Source organism: Leiobunum rupestre, chromosome 6, assembly GCF_980474605.1.
Source record: "Leiobunum rupestre chromosome 6, qqLeiRupe1.1.hap1, whole genome shotgun sequence".
NCBI classification, from domain to species: Eukaryota; Metazoa; Arthropoda; class Arachnida; order Opiliones; family Sclerosomatidae; genus Leiobunum; species Leiobunum rupestre.
The window spans coordinates 22271246-22294338 of record NC_143389.1 but is presented as its reverse complement, the minus strand read 5'-3'; the positions used below and the strand labels follow the sequence as shown (position 1 = coordinate 22294338).

Below are 23093 nucleotides of genomic sequence, written 5' to 3'. Positions count from 1 at the left end.
TTTGAATATCGGAATTGTATTTTGTTACATTAAACGTATTGAACGTAGAGTATATAATATATATTTGTACATCGGAATGTAACTTAACGTATTCGTATAGCCATTTGAAATGAGCTAGTCGAGAGCTTTTTTATTTTCATTAACCCCTCACACATCTTGTAACCAAAAATGGACCAAAACGGACCGAAAGTACCCTAAAAGCGACCAAAGTCACTATTACTGGCCCTATGTACCCTATTTCGGACCATAAGTACCCTAAACTGGACCTATTAGCTTTATTGTAATGTTAAACTTCCATAGAGATTCACCTAAAAGAAAAAAAAACGTGCGGTCCAATTTTGGGTACATGAACCACTTACGCGCTAATAATATTAAAATGAAGTTTAAAAATGTTTCCATTCTACGTTACTTTAACAACAAATATTCTATGACGTCAAAACACTCCATGTTTCCATTTAAATTAACCGCGCCGCGAAAACCGTGCCTCCCGGGGAATCTGCGCACGCGCCGCCTAGGTTATCACTTTTTACATCATTTCAACTTATTCCGTACGATAAAACGCGATAAGATATACGTTCAAGTACCATATAAGTGTACTATTGAAATTTGAGATAAGCGTAGATAAATAAACAAGTTGGCCTGAACATAATATGTTGATATACGAAAAAACAAATCGTCGCGAGAAATACATTGACTTTTCGACGATTTAACCCCCATTTCACCCCTTAAATCCCGGATCCCAACTATCCCGACGATCCTGATCCCGGGATCGGCGCCTCGCCATCACTTTCCTTCTACTGAGGGATACATTACATTCTTTGAAAGTTTATGTGTATAATTTAAGGTATCAATAAAAAAAAAATAACTTCCACACTCTTTGGAGCTCAGAGCGCGTCCATTGTGAATTGTAATGACATTATGACAGTCTGATGGACTTTTGACAATGACATTGACAACTGACAATCTATTGAAAAGGTAAAAAATTAAAATTAAGATACAAAATATATAAAGAATAATGAATTTAAATGCATATTAATACAAAAACCTGCAATATTAATTAAGAACATTATTTTTTATTTACGTTTCAACCAGATTTAATTTCTAACTTCAACCGCCAACAGTTACGTGCCAAGTGCCAATCTGAATTATGGGCTGTCTGCCAGCTAGAAGCAACCGACACAGCACCCCACTGTCCCACACAAGGAGAACGCAACCCTTCAAAAGTCGTGCATTTTCTTGTGTACACTTTTAATTGGTTAGAAGATAGAAATTGTTTCAGCCCCAGCCCGTAATACATGCAGCTTAAAGGCTCGTCCAATGAAATTTGTACACAACACTGGGCTAGCGTGTTTAAAGGCTAGCTGTGGTATCCTTGTCTTTGTTGCTCCTAGGTGTCAGTCTCTCTCTCTCTCTCCCTCTGGAGTCGGACACAAAGTCAAAGCAAAGACTAATAGACTATACGCTTAGTCTTTGGCCGAAAGCCTACCGCGTGTGGCAGGGTTACCAACCATAAACTGATTTTTCCATAACGGTTTTTTAATTTTTTAAAATTTTGTTATCGTCTGAAAAAGTGGGAAAACCTCGCGCTCTTTACTTTATATATCAGAGTCCGAAGATCGCGCTTGCCCTCTTCTCTTTTTTTTGCCGGCCGGAGAGTGGAGCTCGCGCTCGCACTTTACTCTTTTTTTGCCGGATTTTTGGAGCTCGCGCTCAAAAATAGCTCTCGCACTTTTTGGAGCTCAGAGCGCGCCCACCTCTGCTTTCATAACGATAGAAATTTATATCGACGAGGTAACACTGCGACTCGCACTCCGCTATGGTTTCACTAAAAACCAGTCAATGGACGAAATAATAAACCTTAGGATGTGGCATAAGTGTCTAATATAGTCTTTGGACTACCCCAGTTAAGCGATATCTAGCGTGCGACGCCCGCAGGTACAAAATGTTAGGTAATAAACGTTTTCCTCTCACGTCCAGGCATAGATTTAAGAAGGCTATGATCTGAAAACCAACAAATATCCTGTTTCAACCGATGACTTGTTGAGCACCGTGGCATTAAAACCGGAAACGATAGAAACCTAACCAATAAAAATCCGGATTCAAAGTTTACTTATAGACTGAAAAATTGTTCTGTTCACTTCTCTGACAGTGTGCGCAATAAATTAATAGGAGCTTTTATTAAAGCTTGGTCAAAGACAATCACGTGATGTATTCAATTTGGGGTTTTTAACCCCCAAGCATTTCAAATCATTCTGGTACAATAAAATATTTTAATATCTATGGTCAGATTAGTCGATCCAACTTTAATCTAAGTTGCACAACCACGAAATTACGTCGGAATGGCCAACCTTATTGCAGTCAAAATGTTTATAAATAAGCAGTTTAGGTAGTAGATCAGCATGCACATGTAGTTAGCCCCACTGCGACGGGTAATTTAAGCAAACGTAACTGTCGGTATTGAGTCGGGGTCACACGAACAATCCATTTTAAACTCATACCCGACTGCGTGACCAAAATTGGATATCGCGTGCAACTGCATGTAGTATCTTATGCTTTCATCTCAATGATCTTTATGCAACTTGTTAGTTTTATTTTTCTGGAAATGAGTGTATGTTGAAAACGTACACTCTGTTTAAAAAGTCTTCGACAGGTGAAATTTTTGCCCTCTTTTTAATTCTGCTAGAAAACTATAATAGATAGATCGATGAAACCAATTGCACCTATTATTTATTTTCCAATATCTTTCGTTATTTATCGGTTTCGTCCACCAAAAATTAATAGTTTTGGCAGCTACCGTAAAAACACATTTTTGACAACTATTTAAATATTGGTTCTACGGCACTGACTCGCGCGTTTTTGAATTCACAGTGGTCGATTCATATTTAGAAAGTGGAAAAATTTCCCCACTACAACCAACGGTTGAGAAGTTATCGCGTTTACAAACTTTCGTAGAAATTGGGAAACACCTAAAATGCATCAAGCGATTATTAATAACGCAACTTCTACAGTGATTCAATAACATTGAAAATATATTTAATTAAAGGCCGGTTAAAAAAAAACAAATCCCAAGTACAACTTGGCAAGTGGTTTTAGGAATATCCTTTTTTATACGCTAAAGCTTTTAAAAAGCTATTTACGTTAGAAATTGTTTATAATAATGGTTACCACAATTTTAAACCAGCCTTTAATTAAACATGTTGTTGGATGGCTGTCGAAGTTACGTTATTAATAATCGTTTGGTGCATTTTAGGTGTTTCCCAATTTCGACGAAAGTTTGTAAACGCGATAACTTCTCAACCGTTGGTTGTAGAGTGAAACATTTTCCACTTTCTAAATATGAATCGAAAATTGTGAATTCAAAAAAGCGCAATTCAGTGCCGTAGAACCAATATTTAAAAAGTTGTCAAAAATGAGTTTCGTAGGTAGCTTCCAAAGTTATTAATTTTTGGTGGACGAAACCGATAAATAACGAAAGATATTGGAAAATAAATAATAGTTGCAATTAGTTTCATCGATCTATTTATTATAGTTATCTAGCAGAATTAAAAAGAGGGCAAAAATTTCACCTGTCAAAGACTTTTTAAACAGAGTGTACCTAAATTAGTTTTATTTCCAGTCTAACAGTTGTTACTAGATCAAATGTGTTCATGATAAAACCATGTATAACACATTGCATAAGGATCTCGTGGTTAGTGCTTCCAACAGCTTTCTGTTATCTGTTATTTATCTGAATAGTCCTGGTTTTTTTCATCGATTTCCTAATCGGATGAACCCTCTTTTTTAAACATGCGCAGATAACAGTTGGTCCGATGACACTTATCCGAATAGAAATATCCGATTTAACCTATATCTGGTTTACCTAACCGCCTTTACAATCTGATTTTTTTATCCGAGCAATCAGATAAGAACGTTACGTATCCTTCAACGAAGATACTTCTTTGACAAAAAATATTGCTTCCGACTAAAAAAGTATATAAATACTTGTTTATTAGCTGTCATTGATATAAACAATTTAGTCAGCAAGCTAGTCGAGTTTATTTTGGAATTGACAAATGCTTTTCAAATGGCAATATTAGTTGGTTAAACCCGATTTTATACAATTTTAAACATTTTAGGTCATTTTACCCAATTTTGGTCTTTTTACCCAATTTTTGTCGATTTAAAAAAAATTATTTGACAATACCCTATTTAGGTAAAATTTGCAAATATTCCTTTATTTATCAAATTCAATGAACTTTTCCCAATTTTACCCAAATTTGGTTTAAGTTTACCCAAACTTGATGAATTCTAACCAAAATTGTTAAAATTTAGCATTTTAGTTGAAATATAAATTTTTTAATTTTTTTTTGAGTTTTCAAAAGTTTTCACAGGTTACCCCTGTAAAACCGAGAAAATCCCAATTTAAGTTGTCAAAAACATTTTTGGTTGCCATAGCAAAACGGAAGCCCCGCGTAACTTTCCCCTTGGTGAAAATTCATGTTTCCAAGGTCTACATTACCCCGAGTTTCATCAAAATCGGTGATTTACACCTCTGGTAGACTCCTCGTGAGTGAACTCATGCTGTCACATGTTTTTTTTATGTAATTTGATAAAGGGTTATGGAAGGTTGTGTAGGGTCCTAGGAAGGAGTTCTATCATGGCCCAACGAGTAGGTATAGCAACTGAACTACAAATAAAGCTCCTGTCATTAAGTTTGTGCACCCTGAGCTATACTAAGCTAGAGCCTTTCTCTAAAAATATTCATTTACTTATAATATTATTCTATAATCTGTAGCAGATAACTGGTTTGATTATAGGTATTTTTAAAATAAAAACTAACCAGTTAAAATATTCAGATAAGACTAACAGATTTTATATGAGCAAATAAAATAAAGGCGGACGAAGTTTTTTTATCTGCTCGGTTATCTGTTTACAACAAGTGTAGAAGAACCAGATACCAGATATACCTTTTCAGATAGAAATTGGAACCACTAACCATAACTGTTTATTGATAAAAAGTGGTATTTGAGAAAGCTCAAATGGGAGTCGTGGTTGCCGTTATAAGATATGTAAATATTTTCAGGTAACACTATTGATCGGCAGAAATTTAATTCTTAAATTATGATAAAATTTAAGTCGCTAGATGCCATGGGTATTAGCTTAGCTGATTATTATTATTATCATCATTATCTATAGATTTAAAATTATTAATAAAACATTTTAATTGTTATATTATTATATCGCAACACGAATCTGCAAAATTTTACATACTGCATAAGGGTTTTCACCGAAAACGATACACTAAAGAATAAAAGAACTATCTGCAAACCTAACGAAAATCATTTAGCAAAACGTCAATACACAATGGATTAATTTTTTGGGACGTTCTTTCATTTCGCTGAAAACCATTTCTTAACAGATCCGAAGAGCGACACAGTGAAATTCGGTGGCAAGGTTAATTTTATTTCACCCAGATGAAGAATTATTATTTAAGCTCTAGTTGTGGTCTTATTTTAATTACAGAATGCAAAAAAAAAATTACTATATGCTTAGGAAATTTAATGCAGGGATATTTTAAGTGAATCTCAAATTTAATAATTTTTTGCTGAACCAACTTAAATAGTACTTTTTCAAATATACTCTACAACTTTATCATTGAAAGTTTTCGTCTACCACCTACAGGCCAAAAAATAATTTTTTGGAAAACTATGTGATGAAAAGTAAGTGCCACACTTATTTTGATATTATACTCTTATGGTCAAACGTATACCCTGAAAATTTAAAAACAAATGTATTAAAGTCAGAGCAAAATCAGATATACGGTATTATTTATAAAACTTCTAGTACATCTTTTACATCAAATTCGTAATAAAAAGGGCCCGTTATGGAAAGTTATATTATAAATATATATTTTTTCACCTTTAAAATAGTACTTCTGGGCCCAGAAAATATTTAAAATAGTAATATCCGTTGAAATATAATTATTGAAACTTTATTAAACACACTCAACGCTATAATTAGAACCGGAAGCATTTTTCTTACTTATAGTACCAAAGATTAGTGTACATTAATTTTTTTTCTAAAATTCAATTTGAATGTATGCTAATTACCTATAAGAAATTGAAGGCGGCTTTGGTCTTTGAAAAGCCATCTAAGCCAGAAAATCTTTTTCCATATACTTTGGAATAATTAACAACCTGGCAACGTAGGCATACGACAAAGTCCCAATACAAGAGAACACTTTTTTCTTTGAGTCTAAATATTTGCGCCAGAAACGTGAAATAGTAATTAATCCGTTGGTTGATGCGAGTTAAGCACGAACAGTTTGCGCTATGTCTGTTTAAATATAAACCATATCTCAATTGTCGAAAACGCTATTTAGCTATCAGTTATTTCAACGTATAAAAAGCTACTAAGAAATTTAATTCGCACTGAACTCGACATTTCTTCGAGGATTGTAAAACATGAAGAATATTGTATTGCATTTTCACTTTTTCATTCTATCGTTTTGTGGTAAGTGTTTATTTAAGTTCCTTTAAGTGAATGCTTAATAAGTTGAAATAAAAATCTGCGGAAATAATAACGGACAATTTTACGACTAATAATTATCAATATACTACTGGTCATAACATATTAAATAATTAATTAAATGATGAAAAACCTGTTTACAAAATTTGGTTGTGAAATTCAACAAAAGCTATTAAGTACTGGCGAAATCCGAAACCTTTCGCAGTCAATTAATTAAAGATTCAACAAAGAATAAAAAAATTCTGAAATCATATTGAAAATAATGCGAAACGTCGCGTATTAAGCTTTACAATAATTAATTCATATCAAGTTTTAACTGAAAAATCTATTATAATTGCATTAACATTGTGGATTCATAGGATTTCCACAATCGGTTTCAGATTCAAAAAAATTCTTCAGAATATATTAAATATTAGTCACTCTATATTTTTATGCTATCAATTCTACAAGCTCTGTGTATTTCACTTTAATTGTACTATTGTCCCCGATTTCCAATAATAGACGGTCTACTTCAATCTTTTCGCTTTCATTGACTTTCGTTAACGATTTCAAAGATTTAGAAATTGAAATCGATAACATAAAAATTCAGATGTTTTGAAAATGTCACCCATTTCATATTACTTTTTCAGCAATCAAAGAGGTAAACTATGACCAGTGCTAACGTGTAAAGGTTACTTATCTTTGTTCCTATTTACCAAGATAAAAACATTTAAACACTTCCTAGCCAAAGATGCTAATTTCAATTATGGTTGAGACCCTTATTGCAACCAATTATCTCAAATCCGTTGGCCAAAGAATTCCACGAAATCTGAAAATTGTTAAGTATATGCTTTATAAGTAGAAGCTTTATAATTTAAGTTTTTAAAGAGTAAAGTGTGTAAAGAAATTGTTTTTTACACCTTTTTATCACTCTTTTGAAATATATTATCAAACAAAATTCGAAAATATGGGATCAATCCTAAAATAATTATTAACTATTAACCTATTTTAAATATTGAATTTATTACAAAAATGTATTTTAAATTTTTATATATTTCTTACAAGTGCTCCTAAGTCTTTGAATGTTTTTAACTCAATAAATCCTAAGACTTTCCGTTTTTTAACCTATTTGAAATTTTTATAAAACTTGTTTTTTACCAATATTAAAGCAAGGCACCTCGAAATATTATAAAGATTGTATTGTGAGACACTTTTGAAAGTTTTCAGTATTATTTTCTTAAACATGTTCAAGGTAACCAAAAAAATTAACATTTTACCCATTTTAATTATGTGTTTCTTTGTATGTTACGTTTATACACTCCAATACAATTAGCAGGGATACTTAAAGGCTAGAACAATTATGGGGCTTCTTAAATATTTTGTTACTTAAATTACAATTTTTTATGCCATTTTCATTTTTAGTTTTAAAGTATTCGGTAAACCTTTAAAAGTAATTAAACCATTTAATATAATTTTAATTTCCAGCCAGAATTATACTAATATTATTCCCTATCTTAATTAATGTACTTAGTAGGGACATTAAAATTGCTGGTTGCTCAAAAGATTTCTAATTTTTTACACTTTTCTTTAAATTTTACCGTCGTCTAGAAAATTCTATACCAAATATCTTAGGTTTTATTTAAAGTACAAGTAATGTGAGGTCCGTTTTCACGAACGCTTGTAGCTTGAAAATGAATAGCTTGAGAAATATCTATTTCCGTTGAATTAATTTTATTTAAGAATTTCGGAATAAGGACCACATGTGTCTCGATTCGTTTCGGCTTCAGAGATTTTAAGAAAATATATTTGTTCATTTTCATTAATCTAAATTAACCCTCTACGTGACCCATGTCGACATCGGGGATTGTGTTATTGCACTACGATTTTCCACTAGTACCCCATTGGCTGACTGCAGTTAAGTGATAAAACGCGAAGAGCGAAAATTTGGCTTGGGCGTGGAAATAACTTGTTGAATTTGATCGACTCTAGAAACTTGTACCAATCCAATTTCGCAAGCTCGAGGCTCAAGACAAAGTTCATGCGATCATCGAAACGTAAATGATTGTAGCGGGAGCGTTTATCTTAGATTTTTCTCGCTCAAGCCGAATTTTACAAGCTACAAGCGTTTGTGGAAACCCGGTTTTACTTCTTTTAATATTTTGTTCCTAACAATTTTTTAATAGATATGAAATGCCAATACGTTTTTTACCTGATTTACCTAATAAACTTTAAAAATATTAAATATTTTACATTTTATATATTATATTATATTATATTAAATTATATTATATTATTTTATTTCCCACCAAAACGAAGTTCAATATTTTGTTACCCATCGAATAACTTTAAAGTTTAAACATAAACATTCAGTAGACTAATCACATACTAGCAGGAAACATGACTAGGAGTTCAAAGCCGGGCGCTTTTGCCAACTCGCGCTGTTAACGAAAAACGTGTCTTTCCCTTCTTAAACTTTTACCCTTCAAACCGTGGTATCTCCAGTCTCGGAGACGGACCGAGATGAAATATTTTAGTGACGCTCTCTAGCGAGGATTGTGGGAACTACCGCTGAAGAAAAAACCAGTTCTGACTGGGTTGTAGAGCCGCTTCAGCGTGAGCCCGCGAGAAGGGTTTTTTTTCTCCCAGAGGGCGAATTGTTGATAGTATAGTATCTACGCGTCGGCCGAGAAAAAAAGAAAACGCCAGAGAGAAAATTCGAGGGGTGGGTAGAAAGCGGGAATTATTGGGAAAAACGGGTTTTTGGGTCCACGACGCCGGGGTCCATTCACCGCGGCAACCGCTGTCAACTCCTAGTCATGTCTCCTGATACTAGTAAAAATACAACGTGTCCACTAAAATATGATCCGTGGCTAATAACTGAAAAGTCATTAGATTATAAAAAAAACTCAATCACTTTGAAACATGTCCTCAAGGCCACTTTAAATCTATCTCGAGAACCGTTTGATTAGAGACTCGGTTTCAAATATAAAAGTGTGTGCCATTGTATTTTATGTCCAAGTGGCTTTGAACCGATGGAAATTGGTCAATAGGAAGCTAATGAAATAAAAACAAGAAGGTCATAAATAAAAATGTTTAATGACTAATTATCAAAATACAAATTTATTTAATTTAAGCTCAAGTTAGATCGGTTGAAATAATTTGAACCTAAAATGTGATGGCGAACACTTTTAGAATTGATAATGACCTTCCTCTTCTAATAGCTTTCGTGATATATTTCGAATGACCTTAAAGACATGGTTCATGGTCAAGCAAATTTTAATAGCCTAAGATATTTTATGAATTTATCTTAAAAATGTCGATGCCGCAGCACAAGTACTTTCTAAATTATTTTCTCGGTGTTTATTTTTTAAACTTCCTATTGGCCAATTACATCAGTTCACAGCCTCTAGTGCGTTGTCCGTGTAAACTTCGCTTGGAAATGCCCATCTCGAGATCATTCTCCGAAAGAAGAGTAAAAAATTGTAGCTTAAGAGCGTTGGTACAATTTCCAAATGAAGGGCTCGCGTTACTGTGCAGGTGTACAAACAAACCCTATGATTTTGTAAGGCTCCGATTGGTCGATTCGTGGTTGTGGTGCGGTGTCAACATCGCCTGGTTTGACGGTTAGTCTTCAGCAGACGATACATTTCATTACTAACTCTCTGTCCCGCTGGCGAGCTGAAATTCCAATAGCTCTTTCACGTTAGATTAATTGTTATAGTTACAGTAATCCCCCGCTGTGAGTTGAGAGAATCGATGTCTGTGGTTTAACAGCACTGCGTGTTTTTCTTCGAATCTCAGACTCGCTTCTTGAAGACGACCTCCGAGATAGATTAATCCGTGTTGATCTACTATTTAATTGTTTATACCTGGCGATTTTGGATGTTCTTTAAATTTCCTTCCGGGCTTATATTTCTTCCAGGAAGTCCTGTTCTTGGACGCATTTAATCTATTTTATTTCGGCCTTGAACTGTTCGTCAGCGTTGACTGGTTCGATGTCCTTTACGTGGATTAATTTTTATTTTTTTTTGGCGTTTGGGATCAATCTGTATATGTGGGCAGTGATTCAAAGCGACTTGTTTATGGAACTGTATTGGTTGAGTCCATTAATTTGTCCAATCTAGGTCAGTCAGTGACTGCTACCGCTACGACTGTCTTGCATTGTTACTGATGCCGAGGCCGCTGCTGCCGTATTCCACATAACTCTTCAGCAATTAGGTCTAGAAGGGTCACTTATATGACAATCGCAGGCCCTTATCCCCTCAATAATAATTTGGGCCATCTCAAAAAATCAAATAGTGCCCCATATTGCCCCCTCAAAAAGTCTCTGTGCCCCCTTAAAAATATCATTGTGCCCCTAGAAGTAAGCAAATAAAATCAAAAAAATCCTATTCATATATTATATTTAGCTAAGTCCAACTGTCTAAATTATGTTATTTACTTTCATGTACCTTGCTTTACTATTTAGTATAACTTCCACCATTTGAAGTTGAAATTTTAGCTGTAGCAGAAACTATAATCTGTCACGTAATCAAGTACAAATATTGATTGCACTATACTAAGGTTCATTTTCCGTAGTACGGACGTCTATTGTACGGTGTCAACGTTTATTCAGCTTTACGCAATATACTAACTGCGGCTTATGTCACTTAATTATCTCCGTGTAGTCAAGGCTGCTAGAGACGCTAATATAGGTGTGCTCGCGCAGCCCTTTTTAAAGCATTCAAATAAGAGACGAGATGAAAGTGACAGGGTCTGATGGCGACGTGCCTAAAACATGCGATTAGCGCCTCAGGCGTTATAAAGAATGCTAAAAAATTTATCAAATATACATTTGCTTGGCTACGGCAAAATTCAGAGCAAATATAGTCCGAGGACATAAAAAACAACTTCTTAAAATTGTGACGTCGGTGACAGATCATTGAAACATAAAGGCAAAGAAATTTACTATTTCAAATCAAGCGTGGCCACCCCTTGCCGTGTAGTGACGTTCTACGGTTCAGAACTATAGAAGGTTCTCATTTTTTTTCAGCTTACACCATTTTAGTTACGCTATCGGCTCGCATATGATTAATCAAGTCATTGTAAGTACAAGTATGGATAAATACAAAGAAATAAAGACCAAACTAATGTGATTGGACATTCAACTTCGATTTGCATTTTATATAAATTGAATCTATTTTAACCATTTTCATCCATGTCAAACGCCAGTATGGCCCGTGTGGACCTTAAGCTCATATTAAAGTAGTCTTAGCATCAAAGGTCTTAGGAAATCGATTTTAATGGGTGCCACCTTATGCACTTTCTGGGCCCCCTCAACTGAAAGATTCTGGCCACGGCTTTGTTTCCAAACCTTTCATTTAGCTCGGCTGAGTTTGTAACCATTTTCTTAGGTTTAAGATATTTGAAGCTTATTTAGCTAGTTATAGAGCTTCTTCGATATTCTTCCAAGCGCTTAGAAAGTCATCGACATATAATTCTTCGTGGAGTGCTTGACGACGCATCGAAACGACGCACTTTTTGATGAGGTAGATAGTAAAATGCCACGTCTATGCCTATATATTTCTTGTGATAGGGTGTGTTATCATCTCTTAAACATTTTACGAGATATTTCAAACGTTTTGTTGCGACGCTGATGTAATTGGGAGGAATTTCTTTCCACGTTGCACAGTGCAGATTAACCTGGTAACGACCATCCATAAATTGTACTTTTTTATGAACCTCTGCTCTGCATGATTTCGTTACCCAGCAGGGTTTGATCATCATCCTGGTTTATCCGTAAAGTTTAGAGATTCCAGAAGGATTTGAGAGTTAGTTAATTATTATTATTATCAATTATCAGCTAGGCTAATACCCAAGGCACCACCTAAGTCATCGTTGACTTCCGTCACACTGATTTTAGAGACGGTGATGAAGTTGGATTGTAGATTGCTGGCGTGATGCTCGTTGGGTCCTTGAATCGCCTAAACAAAAAGTGTTTCCAACGCTACCTGCTTTTATTCAAATCTTTAATAGTCTCTACCTTTGAGAGGCTTGATGTCAATGCTAGTCGCGCTGGTTGAGCTTGCTCCGTCTGCGAAGTGAATTCCACCCTTTTTCGTGAACTCTTCGATTTTCTCTCTGCTTGCCATAGTGGTGGCTCTGCAGACGTAGGGGACTTTTAAGTCGATAATCTTAATTTTTTGATGTGGAGAGAGTCTTTTGGGAATTAGTTTCCGAGTTATCCGATCTGAACGTGTTGTTTTCCGACAACCGGAAGTTTTAAGCGGTACGATATCTCTTCTTTTATTTAGCTGGCTTGGCTTCCGTTGTCCAATAAGCATCTGATTTTTGTCGTTTGTAGGAGTATGGTTTTACCACATTTGACTGGTGTTGACTGAATGTGTATTTCTTTGTCACACGAATTTGTTGAGGGTTCTTTTGCTTTAGGTGTGCGCGATTCACGTGATTATCTTAGGCCTAGGGTGGTGCCTTGGGTATAATACTAGCTGATTGTTTTTATTATTATCTTGTTGTGGAGCTTACGGCACATTTTGCTGAATTTAAATTTTCACATTCAGTCCTTAGCTTGGTGATTTAAACGCAGACATATTTGGAACCTATTTTGATCGCTTAAGGTTCTTCTTTTGTTTTTATGGGTGAATTGCTTGCCATTAATATTAGCTTGCGTGTTTTCTTCGCAAAGAAATGCAATATACCGTGTTAGTTTCAACAGTGGTGCTTAAAGCGGATGCTAACGCGCTGTTTAGATTTGGAGCGCCTCTAAATTTTAAGGGGTTGTTTTGACGAGTTATTTCAGTATTTTTCAGGGTACTCGCGATTTATATTTCTTAGTACGCCGCACTAACCGCTGTCATTTATAAAACGACTAAGAGCTAACGGTATGCTAAATGACTACGAGATATTACCATGCCAATGGTCATTTATAACGCACATTAAACACGTAAACAAATTCAATATGAAGCACCTAAACAATCACTGACCATGGATGGAGTTTATACTACCCAATCAAAAATTACGAGTAGTTGCAAAACAGTTCTACAATTATTTGTGATATACAACTGAAACTAAGAAATTTTAAAAATAATTTTGAGGATGGCTTTATGGCTTATTCATCATGGCTTAGAATGTGGTCAGAAATTTATATACCTGTGCTCCAAGCGAATGAAAAGCCTACTATACCGGTCCGCACCCGTCCTCTCCTATTTTCGCAACGTACTCCCCACTCCCTCACCGCCTATCTATTATCTATCTCTCTATGCCGTTACAAGCCAACGGCGGCGGTGGCGGAAAATGTGCTGGTCACAGTAGTCTTACTCTTGCCTATACTAGGCTCGTGTTATACTAAAAACACAGGGAAAATACAGTTACTAATAGAATAACTCTAGCGGCAGAAATATTGTTTGAAATTACTAAATTCTACCCCCCCCCCGCAAGTTAGGGAGCCCTTTAAAGGGTCTTTCATGCACTTCAGGAAAGAGCAACTCCCAGACATTTTTAATTTTATTTCTTGCTTACTATGAGCGTGAATAACAAGATCCACCCGATCATATTTTCTCCATCACAACTTTCCAGTGAAGCCTTCGTGCTAGAAATTTATTCTCTGGCTTCACAAGAGAAAAAACCAAACCTTCTTTTTTGTCCAACGAAGTTTTCGACCAAAACCGACCCACTCAGATATATCCTCTGAATTTGAGTAATTGCATCGCGGATGGTTTTAGTTCATCAGTGTGGCGGATAATGGTTGTTCCATCAGCGTTTGAAATGACGGTTGATTGGGACGATTCGGATCTTTTTTTGGTGATAAAGCATCACTACTGTGATCTTTCTTTAATAGTCCATCGTTTCCTTCTCGAGAACGGTCCCAGCGACGGAGTAGGAGATGATGTCGGCGTTTAGGATATTTTCTGTTGAAGCTTGACCAGTAGATCTTCGATCTTGAGCACTGGCTTCTTTTTTTCCGAGGATAATTATCAATTGGTCGCAGCAGCTCATGCTGTTTCCTAACCAACTTCACTTTTAACAATTCATTGATGCGTGTTAATTCTTAAGACTTTTTTCTTAAGCTTTATTGCAATATTAACAAACTTTTATCCCGTTGTGTTGTTTTTTCCAGCACACTGATTGGGCGGTTTAGTTCAAAGAAAGTGCGGCGCACTGAGTTGGGCAGGTGTACCAGCTATTTATCCCGCGCACTGATTTCAGTTTTCAGATGCACTGATTTTGGCGAATTTTTTTTTTAAATTTTCCAACGAACCAAAACATTGATGAGAGGTCACTTTTTAAGTGTTTGACTCGCCCTACCCTTTATTTATCTATTTATTTATTTATATAAAACATAGTACACGACAATAAAATAAACATTAAACACACAAACTAAAATACTAATAAACATGTAGTCTTATACTTTAAAATGAAATAAATAAAATGAAAATGATAATGTACTGCTTTAATATCTAAAATTAGCCTAAGGGTCATATTTTTGAAAGAAATGAAACACCAACAGTTATTGGCGGCTAACAAAATCCAAATTCACAACTTTTATCCTGACAATTAATATTTTAAAATATGGTGACAAAGTTTGTTCGAGTTTATTCTCAGTTATAATTTTATCTGAATGATAAATTGTAATAAGAATGATTCAAACGATTTTCAGTACTTTAATGAACGACTAACGTGGCCAAGGTAGCGATACGATACCCGATGCTCCTTTCTCGCTGTTTCATATTGTTTAAAGTTCGGTACTTAATAATTATTAGTATTATTTCGCTCCAGCTTCGAGACTTCAATGGTTGACTAATTGGGGTTTCATGTTGCAGCTGCAGCTCGCAAACATGCTTTTGACGTTCTCTACATTATTTATAAGAAAATAATAAAATGGTGGCCCATATCTGAGTGACCGTACACTTGAAACGGGCTTATTTTGTTCAGTTCGAAAAATTATCCTTGACCTGACGTTGCACCATCCTTTTAAATTAGAGAAAATCTCCAAGCAGTCTCGCTATCACAATAAGATACAAGTAAAAGAGGTAAAGGCTTCCATTATACAAAACACACGGCGCTTCAAAATGCGCCTAAAGCTCTCACTCAATCGAGTTTTTAAAAAAGAGGAGGAGATGTCGGATGGAATTTATGCAAAGCAGGACAATTCCCCTACTACCATCTTCCGTGAAATAGACCTAACTTTCCCAGCAATGTCTTCAACACCACGAATTTTCAATAAAATAGTACGAATAGGGTAATTATTATTTGAAAATAAAATGGTAACAAATGATTGGTTACATGTTTTGGAAACATTTTGAGCATTTTGGTTCTTTGAATCAAGTCTTGAGTTCTAGAAAAGTAACTACCTCAGGTTTCTAATCCTTCAAAATTAGATACATTCAAAGCCTCTAGTCGACTAAGATTAAAGTCCTAAATATTTTAAAACAACTTTAAAACATAAAATCCTTTTAACTTCTGTAATCTTATTATTATATAATAATCTTAGTAAAATAAAAATGGTAACCAACAATTCATAGCAGATTTGGGGTTTAATGTTTGCCATATTGCATTTTCCCTTTTCATTATTATAAAACTTTAGCTTATAGTTGATCAATTTATTTTGATTTAGTTTCTACTTTGTTTGGTGCTACTGACATCGAAGGTGATCAAAGTGAAGCTTGGGAATTCAGTTACTCAGGTATGTCATTTAATAAATAGAGTCAGGGTAACATTTACCGACCGACAATTATATTTTGTTTATACCACATCAGTGAAAACCTTATTTACAGGCTATGAATATTAATATAAATATAAAATATATTGAAGGAAATACCCTGCAATTAATAGTTTTAAATATTTATTTTTCGTGCATCTACATTATAAATATTAAATATTGAATTATTTTATTTAAAATTTACTATATTAGATTGTTTTTTTTGGCATAAATAAACTTAACTGGTAAAGATTTCACTGTATTGTTGTTATTCGTGGTGTAGATGTCGCATCTTGGACAGGCCATGTTGCCGCTTGTGGCGGTAAACATCAATCACCCGTAAATATTGACACGTCACCAGGAAAAATTGTCATGAAAGAAGGAGTTTATCCGAAATTAGTCATTTCGGGTTATAATAAAAAAGCCAAAGGAATGGTGATAACCAATAACGATCATACAGGTAAACGAATAAAAATACTTTCTTTCGAAAACTATCTTAATAATTTTAAATAAAGCGAAAATCATATTTTGGAAAATATATTTTTTTTTAGAAGAAAGCGATACTTAGACTTCTAAATAAAGATATTTTTAATTTTTATTGGTTACTTACTTCTTTGAGTTGTAATATTGACAAATAAAACTTACGGGGGATGGTAATGTAGACAACCAGTGCAGTATTCACCAAATTTATGAAAAGAAAAAAATTATGGGATTAGAAACAAGCATTACATTAATTTTGGGGTCAGCTCTAAATTTAAATATTCGGCTTTTTCCGTTTAAATACCTATTTCTTAAACAAAATAACCAAAACGTAGGAAATATTTGTCTTTATATTTAATACGTAATTTTCTCATTACTTATTGAGAAATTATGTACAGATAATTTATTTCAATTATGCTAATTGTACATATAGATACGTTGAATCTTCTTTAAAAATTTTAATCAGTTGTAGTCACAATACCCGAAGAAATGAGTGTGACCGGTGGACCAGTTGGTAAAGCGGTATACAAATTCTTACAACTTCATTTCCATTGGGGTTCAAGCGATAATAAAGGATCTGAACATTCATTGAATAAAAAAAAGTTTGCCTACGAGGTAAGCCTTAACATCATGACCTTAGCGATATCTCTCAAATGTTTAATGTACGTAATTTTTAAAATGGTTTTAATATTTGAAAATTCATTACTGACATTAATATTATAACCCTAAAATGAGGAAAAATGTGAAATGTGTAGTGTAAAATATGTATTTTTACAATCAAGGTAAGCCTTATTGGTGGACAGACGAACTACGCTTAACTACTACTACTAAACTAAACCAAAGTCTAGGGGTTTCAAAATTATGTGACCAATGTCCAGGGGTTTTTAGTTTTACGGTGACTATAAATTATTTTGTTTAGGGGTTTTAGGATTCTTTATTCGAAATAACCAAGACTGGCTTAAGATTGCCAAAGAAATAAATTGGATTTTATTTTATTTCTTTATTAATTCTAACAATACTGTAAAGCCTTACAATCTAACAAAATGAAACTTAAAAGCTAGACAATAACCTTAAATATTTGAATAGAATAAAAGGTGGCCTTACCTGTGCCTAATAGAGAATCCCTAATTCCCTAATGTTTTGGCCAACGAATACTTATTTTAAAAAGGGAGTCTCGAATTTATTTTAATCGGTAACCTTAAAAAATATATATTTGGAATAAAGAATTCGATGAATGTTACATTTGGAAGAGTATCAATTACTTATTTTAATTTATAATTTTTTTTAATATTTCCCATAACTTCAGCGAATTATTTCAAATTCAAAGATTATAAGTACACTGTAAAGCTAAGTTTAAATACGTTTTTTGTTTAACATTAACTGACCCGGTATTACATTTGAGTGTTTCTATGTTAAATAATGTAAACTTATTTTAAATTAATTTTTCCAGTGTCATTTTGTTCATTACAACACCAAGTACGCGAATGAAAATATTGCTATGAACCAAACTGATGGACTTTTGGTGATAGCCGTTTGGGGACAGGTTTGTTCTTTTTTTTTCTGTTACTGGACATTATCTCTTATATTTTGTTCATTTAGACAACTGTACAATGCTAGAAATGTAAAAGAGTTTCCATTATAATGTCTTCAGAGAGTAATGAAATTTAGGAGTGAACAGATACATTTTTCGTCACAAGCCTTATAGAAACATGTTGTTTCCGATTAAATAAGATAGATTTACGGTTGCTTGTGAAAGTAGTACACTTTACTTTGGTAAAAACTGTGCGATATTTTTTGTACGTATTACACTTCAGATATTCCAAAACGAGTATTTTAAATGTAGTTGCGCCATCGGTGGCTAGATTTGGTTAACAATAGAATACTTTGTTCGACAGGTGAGCTTCTAATTTAAACTCTAGTTGTTTTACAAATAAATTGCTATAACGTCTGACGTGTAAGCATTAAGGTGAAAGATATCGAAAGAGTGATAATTAGACCTTAAACCATAGCATGACCTTCGTCACATCAGCTTAGGCTTGCCCTCACTTTTTAAAAGAAACATTGTATTAGAGCGCATTTGCATTATGTCACCGTTAAAGTAAGTGCTTCATCAAAACGTGCTCAAAGCTGGTCCCCAAACATGTTTGAAAACCCAAAATTAACTTTTTTCAATATTAACATATAGAGCGTTGAAGTATGTTATATTCATTTGGTTAAATTAATTTAATTGCTGATTGATTTGCATTCTATGTTTGATCGTTTTTATCAGATATCCAAAAAAAGGAACGCAGCGATGGGCCCGATCGTTCAGACATTGAAAAGGGTCCAAAAAGGAGGACGAAGAGCAAAAGTGCACATGAAGCACTTGGAAGAAATGAAGGACTTCATTCCCGCAAATATCCAAAATTATTACCATTATAATGGATCCCTTACAACCCCATCTTGCAGTGAAAGTGTTACTTGGATTATTTTGCACAATCACGTTACTATGTCGGAAGAACAGGTGAGACGAGCGAAATATAATTTTTTTTTAAACCATTTTACACAAGAAATTTATAGCCTCTTTACAATACCCAAATATATTTCGGTTTGAAATGGTTTATATTTTCCAAGATATAACAAGTTGGCAAGCCAAAATATACCTATCCTCGGAAGAATTGTCCCTAGTGGTATTAATTTCTCGAGATAACCCTTAAAGATATATCTCCGCAATTTAGAGTTATTTGTTAAAAATGTTATCCCAGTTCTATCCCGCCCGGTATAAAATTTAATTATAATTAGAATAATTGAGACGAAACGACCGATTTTAATTTATTCAGAATATCATAAGTTAAGTAGTTACAACAGTGAGTTAGACGTACTATAACAATGCTCAATTGAATTACACCCTTTTTACAGTACAAGTTTGTCAGTTGAATATAATACAAAGCAAATTTTAATGAAAGAAATAGCTACAGAGGGTATTATAACGACCGTCCGCTTTTTGGTTTATAATCTTAACGGAATTGGGCCGATTTTAATTAAACGTTAGTTTATCGAAATTTTGTTAAAAGAATATTCCCTAAGGCCGCGCGATAAATTTACGAGAATAATTTCCCGTCGCCGTTATATTGCAAATTTAGTTGATTCGGGATTGCCAGAACTTTAATGTTGTGGGCGAGTGATTAGAAATAAAATGGCAACCAGAATTATGCAAAATTATAAATGTTTATTTTTATTCAGAACAGTCTATGTAACGTTCTAGATTTAACTTTCATCAATAGCCCAACAATATATATCCCTTTTACGTTATTGTACAGAACTGGTACTCAAGTGTCTAAGACTAGATTTGTCTTAGTTCAACGTGATTGAAAAATAAACCAAAACACACTTACACTTAAGTAAATATCGTAACTTATACTGAGTAATTTTAACTAAATTCAAACTACCTTACTATAAACTCTTGTCTTAATTAACAGCTGAGAGCTGTTCGCTACTAATATCTTCCAATCTACTTAATTAGCCTCACAGGTTGAGTTGATAATTTCAAGGGTATAATTAGGTTATTCCAATTAAAGAAAAACAATCAATTTTATCTTACAGCTGACTTGAGTTAATTCACAATTACTTTAACACTTTCAGTCTTAAACACGCACTGTTCATACACTTAAGTCCATTCGCTCACGTTCCAAACGCGAAACATAATTTAACTCTTTCCTTGACCGAAGACCGAACATACTAATTAAAACCGCAAAGTTACCTCATAACTTTTGACCGACACCAGGACCCCGTCCTGTAGTAGTTTGTTGTACCGCCAAGAACTAAGAAAGACTAATCTTCCATATTGACGGCAACGGTTTTATATACGTTTATTTGATGTTTTTTAGTCCCGTCAAGATTTGACTAAAGTTCGAAAAATTGAAGAGATTATATTTTTTACCCGGTTTGATTGATAGTTCTCCACACGGTGGCGCTATATTATTACTTTTATATAGTTTCCGCGGGAGTTTTGAATAATTATCCTTTTTCTAAGCGTTATTAAAAGGTAAAAAACCCGCCTTATCATAATGGTTTCTTTACTTTTTATATTCCTAAAGGAAGTCAATGGCTCGGCGGTAAACTATCTGCATTGTAACGATGTGACCCAAGTTCAATTCCTGAACACCATCAAATAAAGTAAAATACACAGATATTTTATTAAATATAATATTAATATAATTTATAAATATAATATTAATATAATTTATAAATATAATATTAATATAATTTATAAATATAATATTAATATAATTTATAAATATAATATTAATATAATTTATAAATATAATATTAATATAATTTATAAATATAATTTATAAATATAATATTAATATAATTTATAAATATAATATTAATATAATATATAAATATAATATTAATATAATTTATAAATATAATATTAATATAATTCATAAATATAATATTAATATAATTTATAAATATAATATTATTATAATTTATAAATATAATATTAATATAATTTATAAATATAATATTAATATAATTTATAAATATAATATTCATATAATTTATAAATATAATATTCATATAATTTATAAATATAATATTCATATAATTTATAAATATAATAATCATATAATTTATAATTATAATATTAATATAATTTATAAATATAATATTAATATAATTTATAAATATAATATTAATATAATTTATAAATATAATATTAATATAATTTATAAATATAATATTAATATAATTTATAATTATAATATTAATATAATTTATAAATATAATATTAATATAATTTATAAATATAATATTAATATAATTTATAAATATAATATTAATATAATTTATAAATATAATATTAATATAATTTATAAATATAATATTAATATAATTTATAAATATAATATTAATATAATTTATAATTATAATATTAACATAATTTATAATTATAATATTAACATAATTTATAAATATAATATTAATATAATTTATAAATATAATATTAATATAATTTATAAATATAATATTAATATAATTTATAAATATAATATTAATATAATTTATAAATATAATATTAATATAATTTATAAATATAATATTAATATAATTTATAAATATTTAATTAAATATAAGATTAATATAATTTATAAATATTTAATTAAATATAAGATTAATATAATTTATAAATATTTAATTAAATATAAGATTAATATAATTTATAAATATTTCATTAAATATAAGATTAATATAATTTATTAATATTTCATTAAATATAAGATTAATATAATTTATAAATATTTCATTAAATATAAGATTAATATAATTTATAAATATAACATTAAATATAAGATTAATATAATTTATAAATATTACATTAAATATAAGATTAATATAATTTATAAATATTACATTAAATATAAGATTAATATAATTTATAAATATTACATTAAATATAAGATAAATATAATTTATAAATATTTAAAATGATGTAGAATAAATTATAGTACCTAACGTTATAACTTTGTAAATGACATTCGCCAAAGCTGTTTTTTAGAAAAACACCGTAACTTAACAAGCGTTGGTGGCTGAGTGGTTAGAGTAAATCTTTTGCACAAGGCAGACCCGGGTTCGATTCCCGGCCGGCGCTAATAAATCGCAAATTGATACTAAGACGAATACCGTGTACAATTGGTGGAAACCCTGCCATTGGACGTTGAGAGGTAGCATTACACTCAGCACTCGGTCCGTCCCAAAGTCATTAAGAAGAAGTTGGAGATAAAACGCCCGTACAAACACAACAGACTCAACATACACAACCATCAAAACACAAACTCAACACTCACAACCGTCATAACACGAACTCAACATTCACAACTTACGCATAAACATTACAAAAACGTAATACACCAAACCGTCACGACGGTGAGCGAAAAAACACCATCCAAACCAAACCGCAAATAAATCCGTTAACGCTCACCGTCACACGGTGGTTTTGCCAACCCTTCGAGAAACTGCGAACGCAGAGATTTCGAGAAACTGCGTACGCAATGATTAACCTTTGCACGGAAAATGCAAACGCGTTCGCAGGGCAGACAAACAAACAGACAGAGACACACAGACAGACAGACAGACACGGTGATTGTATAACCCCTCCTAGGGGACTTTGTCCCCTCGGAGAGGTAAAAACTAAGACGCCGTTTGGGAATCGCGTAAGTTTTGGTGAAATTGAACTTTTTTAAATTTAAGTGAAATGTAGAAGTACCAAACAATTATTTAATTTCTACTCTATTACTTTTTTTCAAACAAATGAGGTTTTTAAAGTGTTTCAATAAAACTTTGTCACGTAAAATCGCTAATTTTTATGGACTGTAAGAAGAAAATCGAACAATGCAAAAATAAAGTTTGAAATAAATAAAATTAGAAACCTAGATTTACTTTC

General features: G+C 32.5%; 1 protein-coding gene across 1 annotated transcript in view; it reads left to right on the top strand.

The window, feature by feature from the left end:
- Positions 1–23093, top strand: part of LOC149940394 (carbonic anhydrase 2-like) — a 51077-nt gene that overhangs the window by 27673 nt on the left and 311 nt on the right. Inside the window, exons 3-7 of the mRNA XM_090179227.1 lie at positions 16100–16168; positions 16467–16643; positions 17130–17278; positions 18114–18206; positions 18933–19166. Of these exons, the coding sequence (XP_090035353.1) occupies positions 16100–16168; positions 16467–16643; positions 17130–17278; positions 18114–18206; positions 18933–19166 (722 nt within the window). The remainder of the gene's footprint in view (positions 1–16099; positions 16169–16466; positions 16644–17129; positions 17279–18113; positions 18207–18932; positions 19167–23093) is intronic.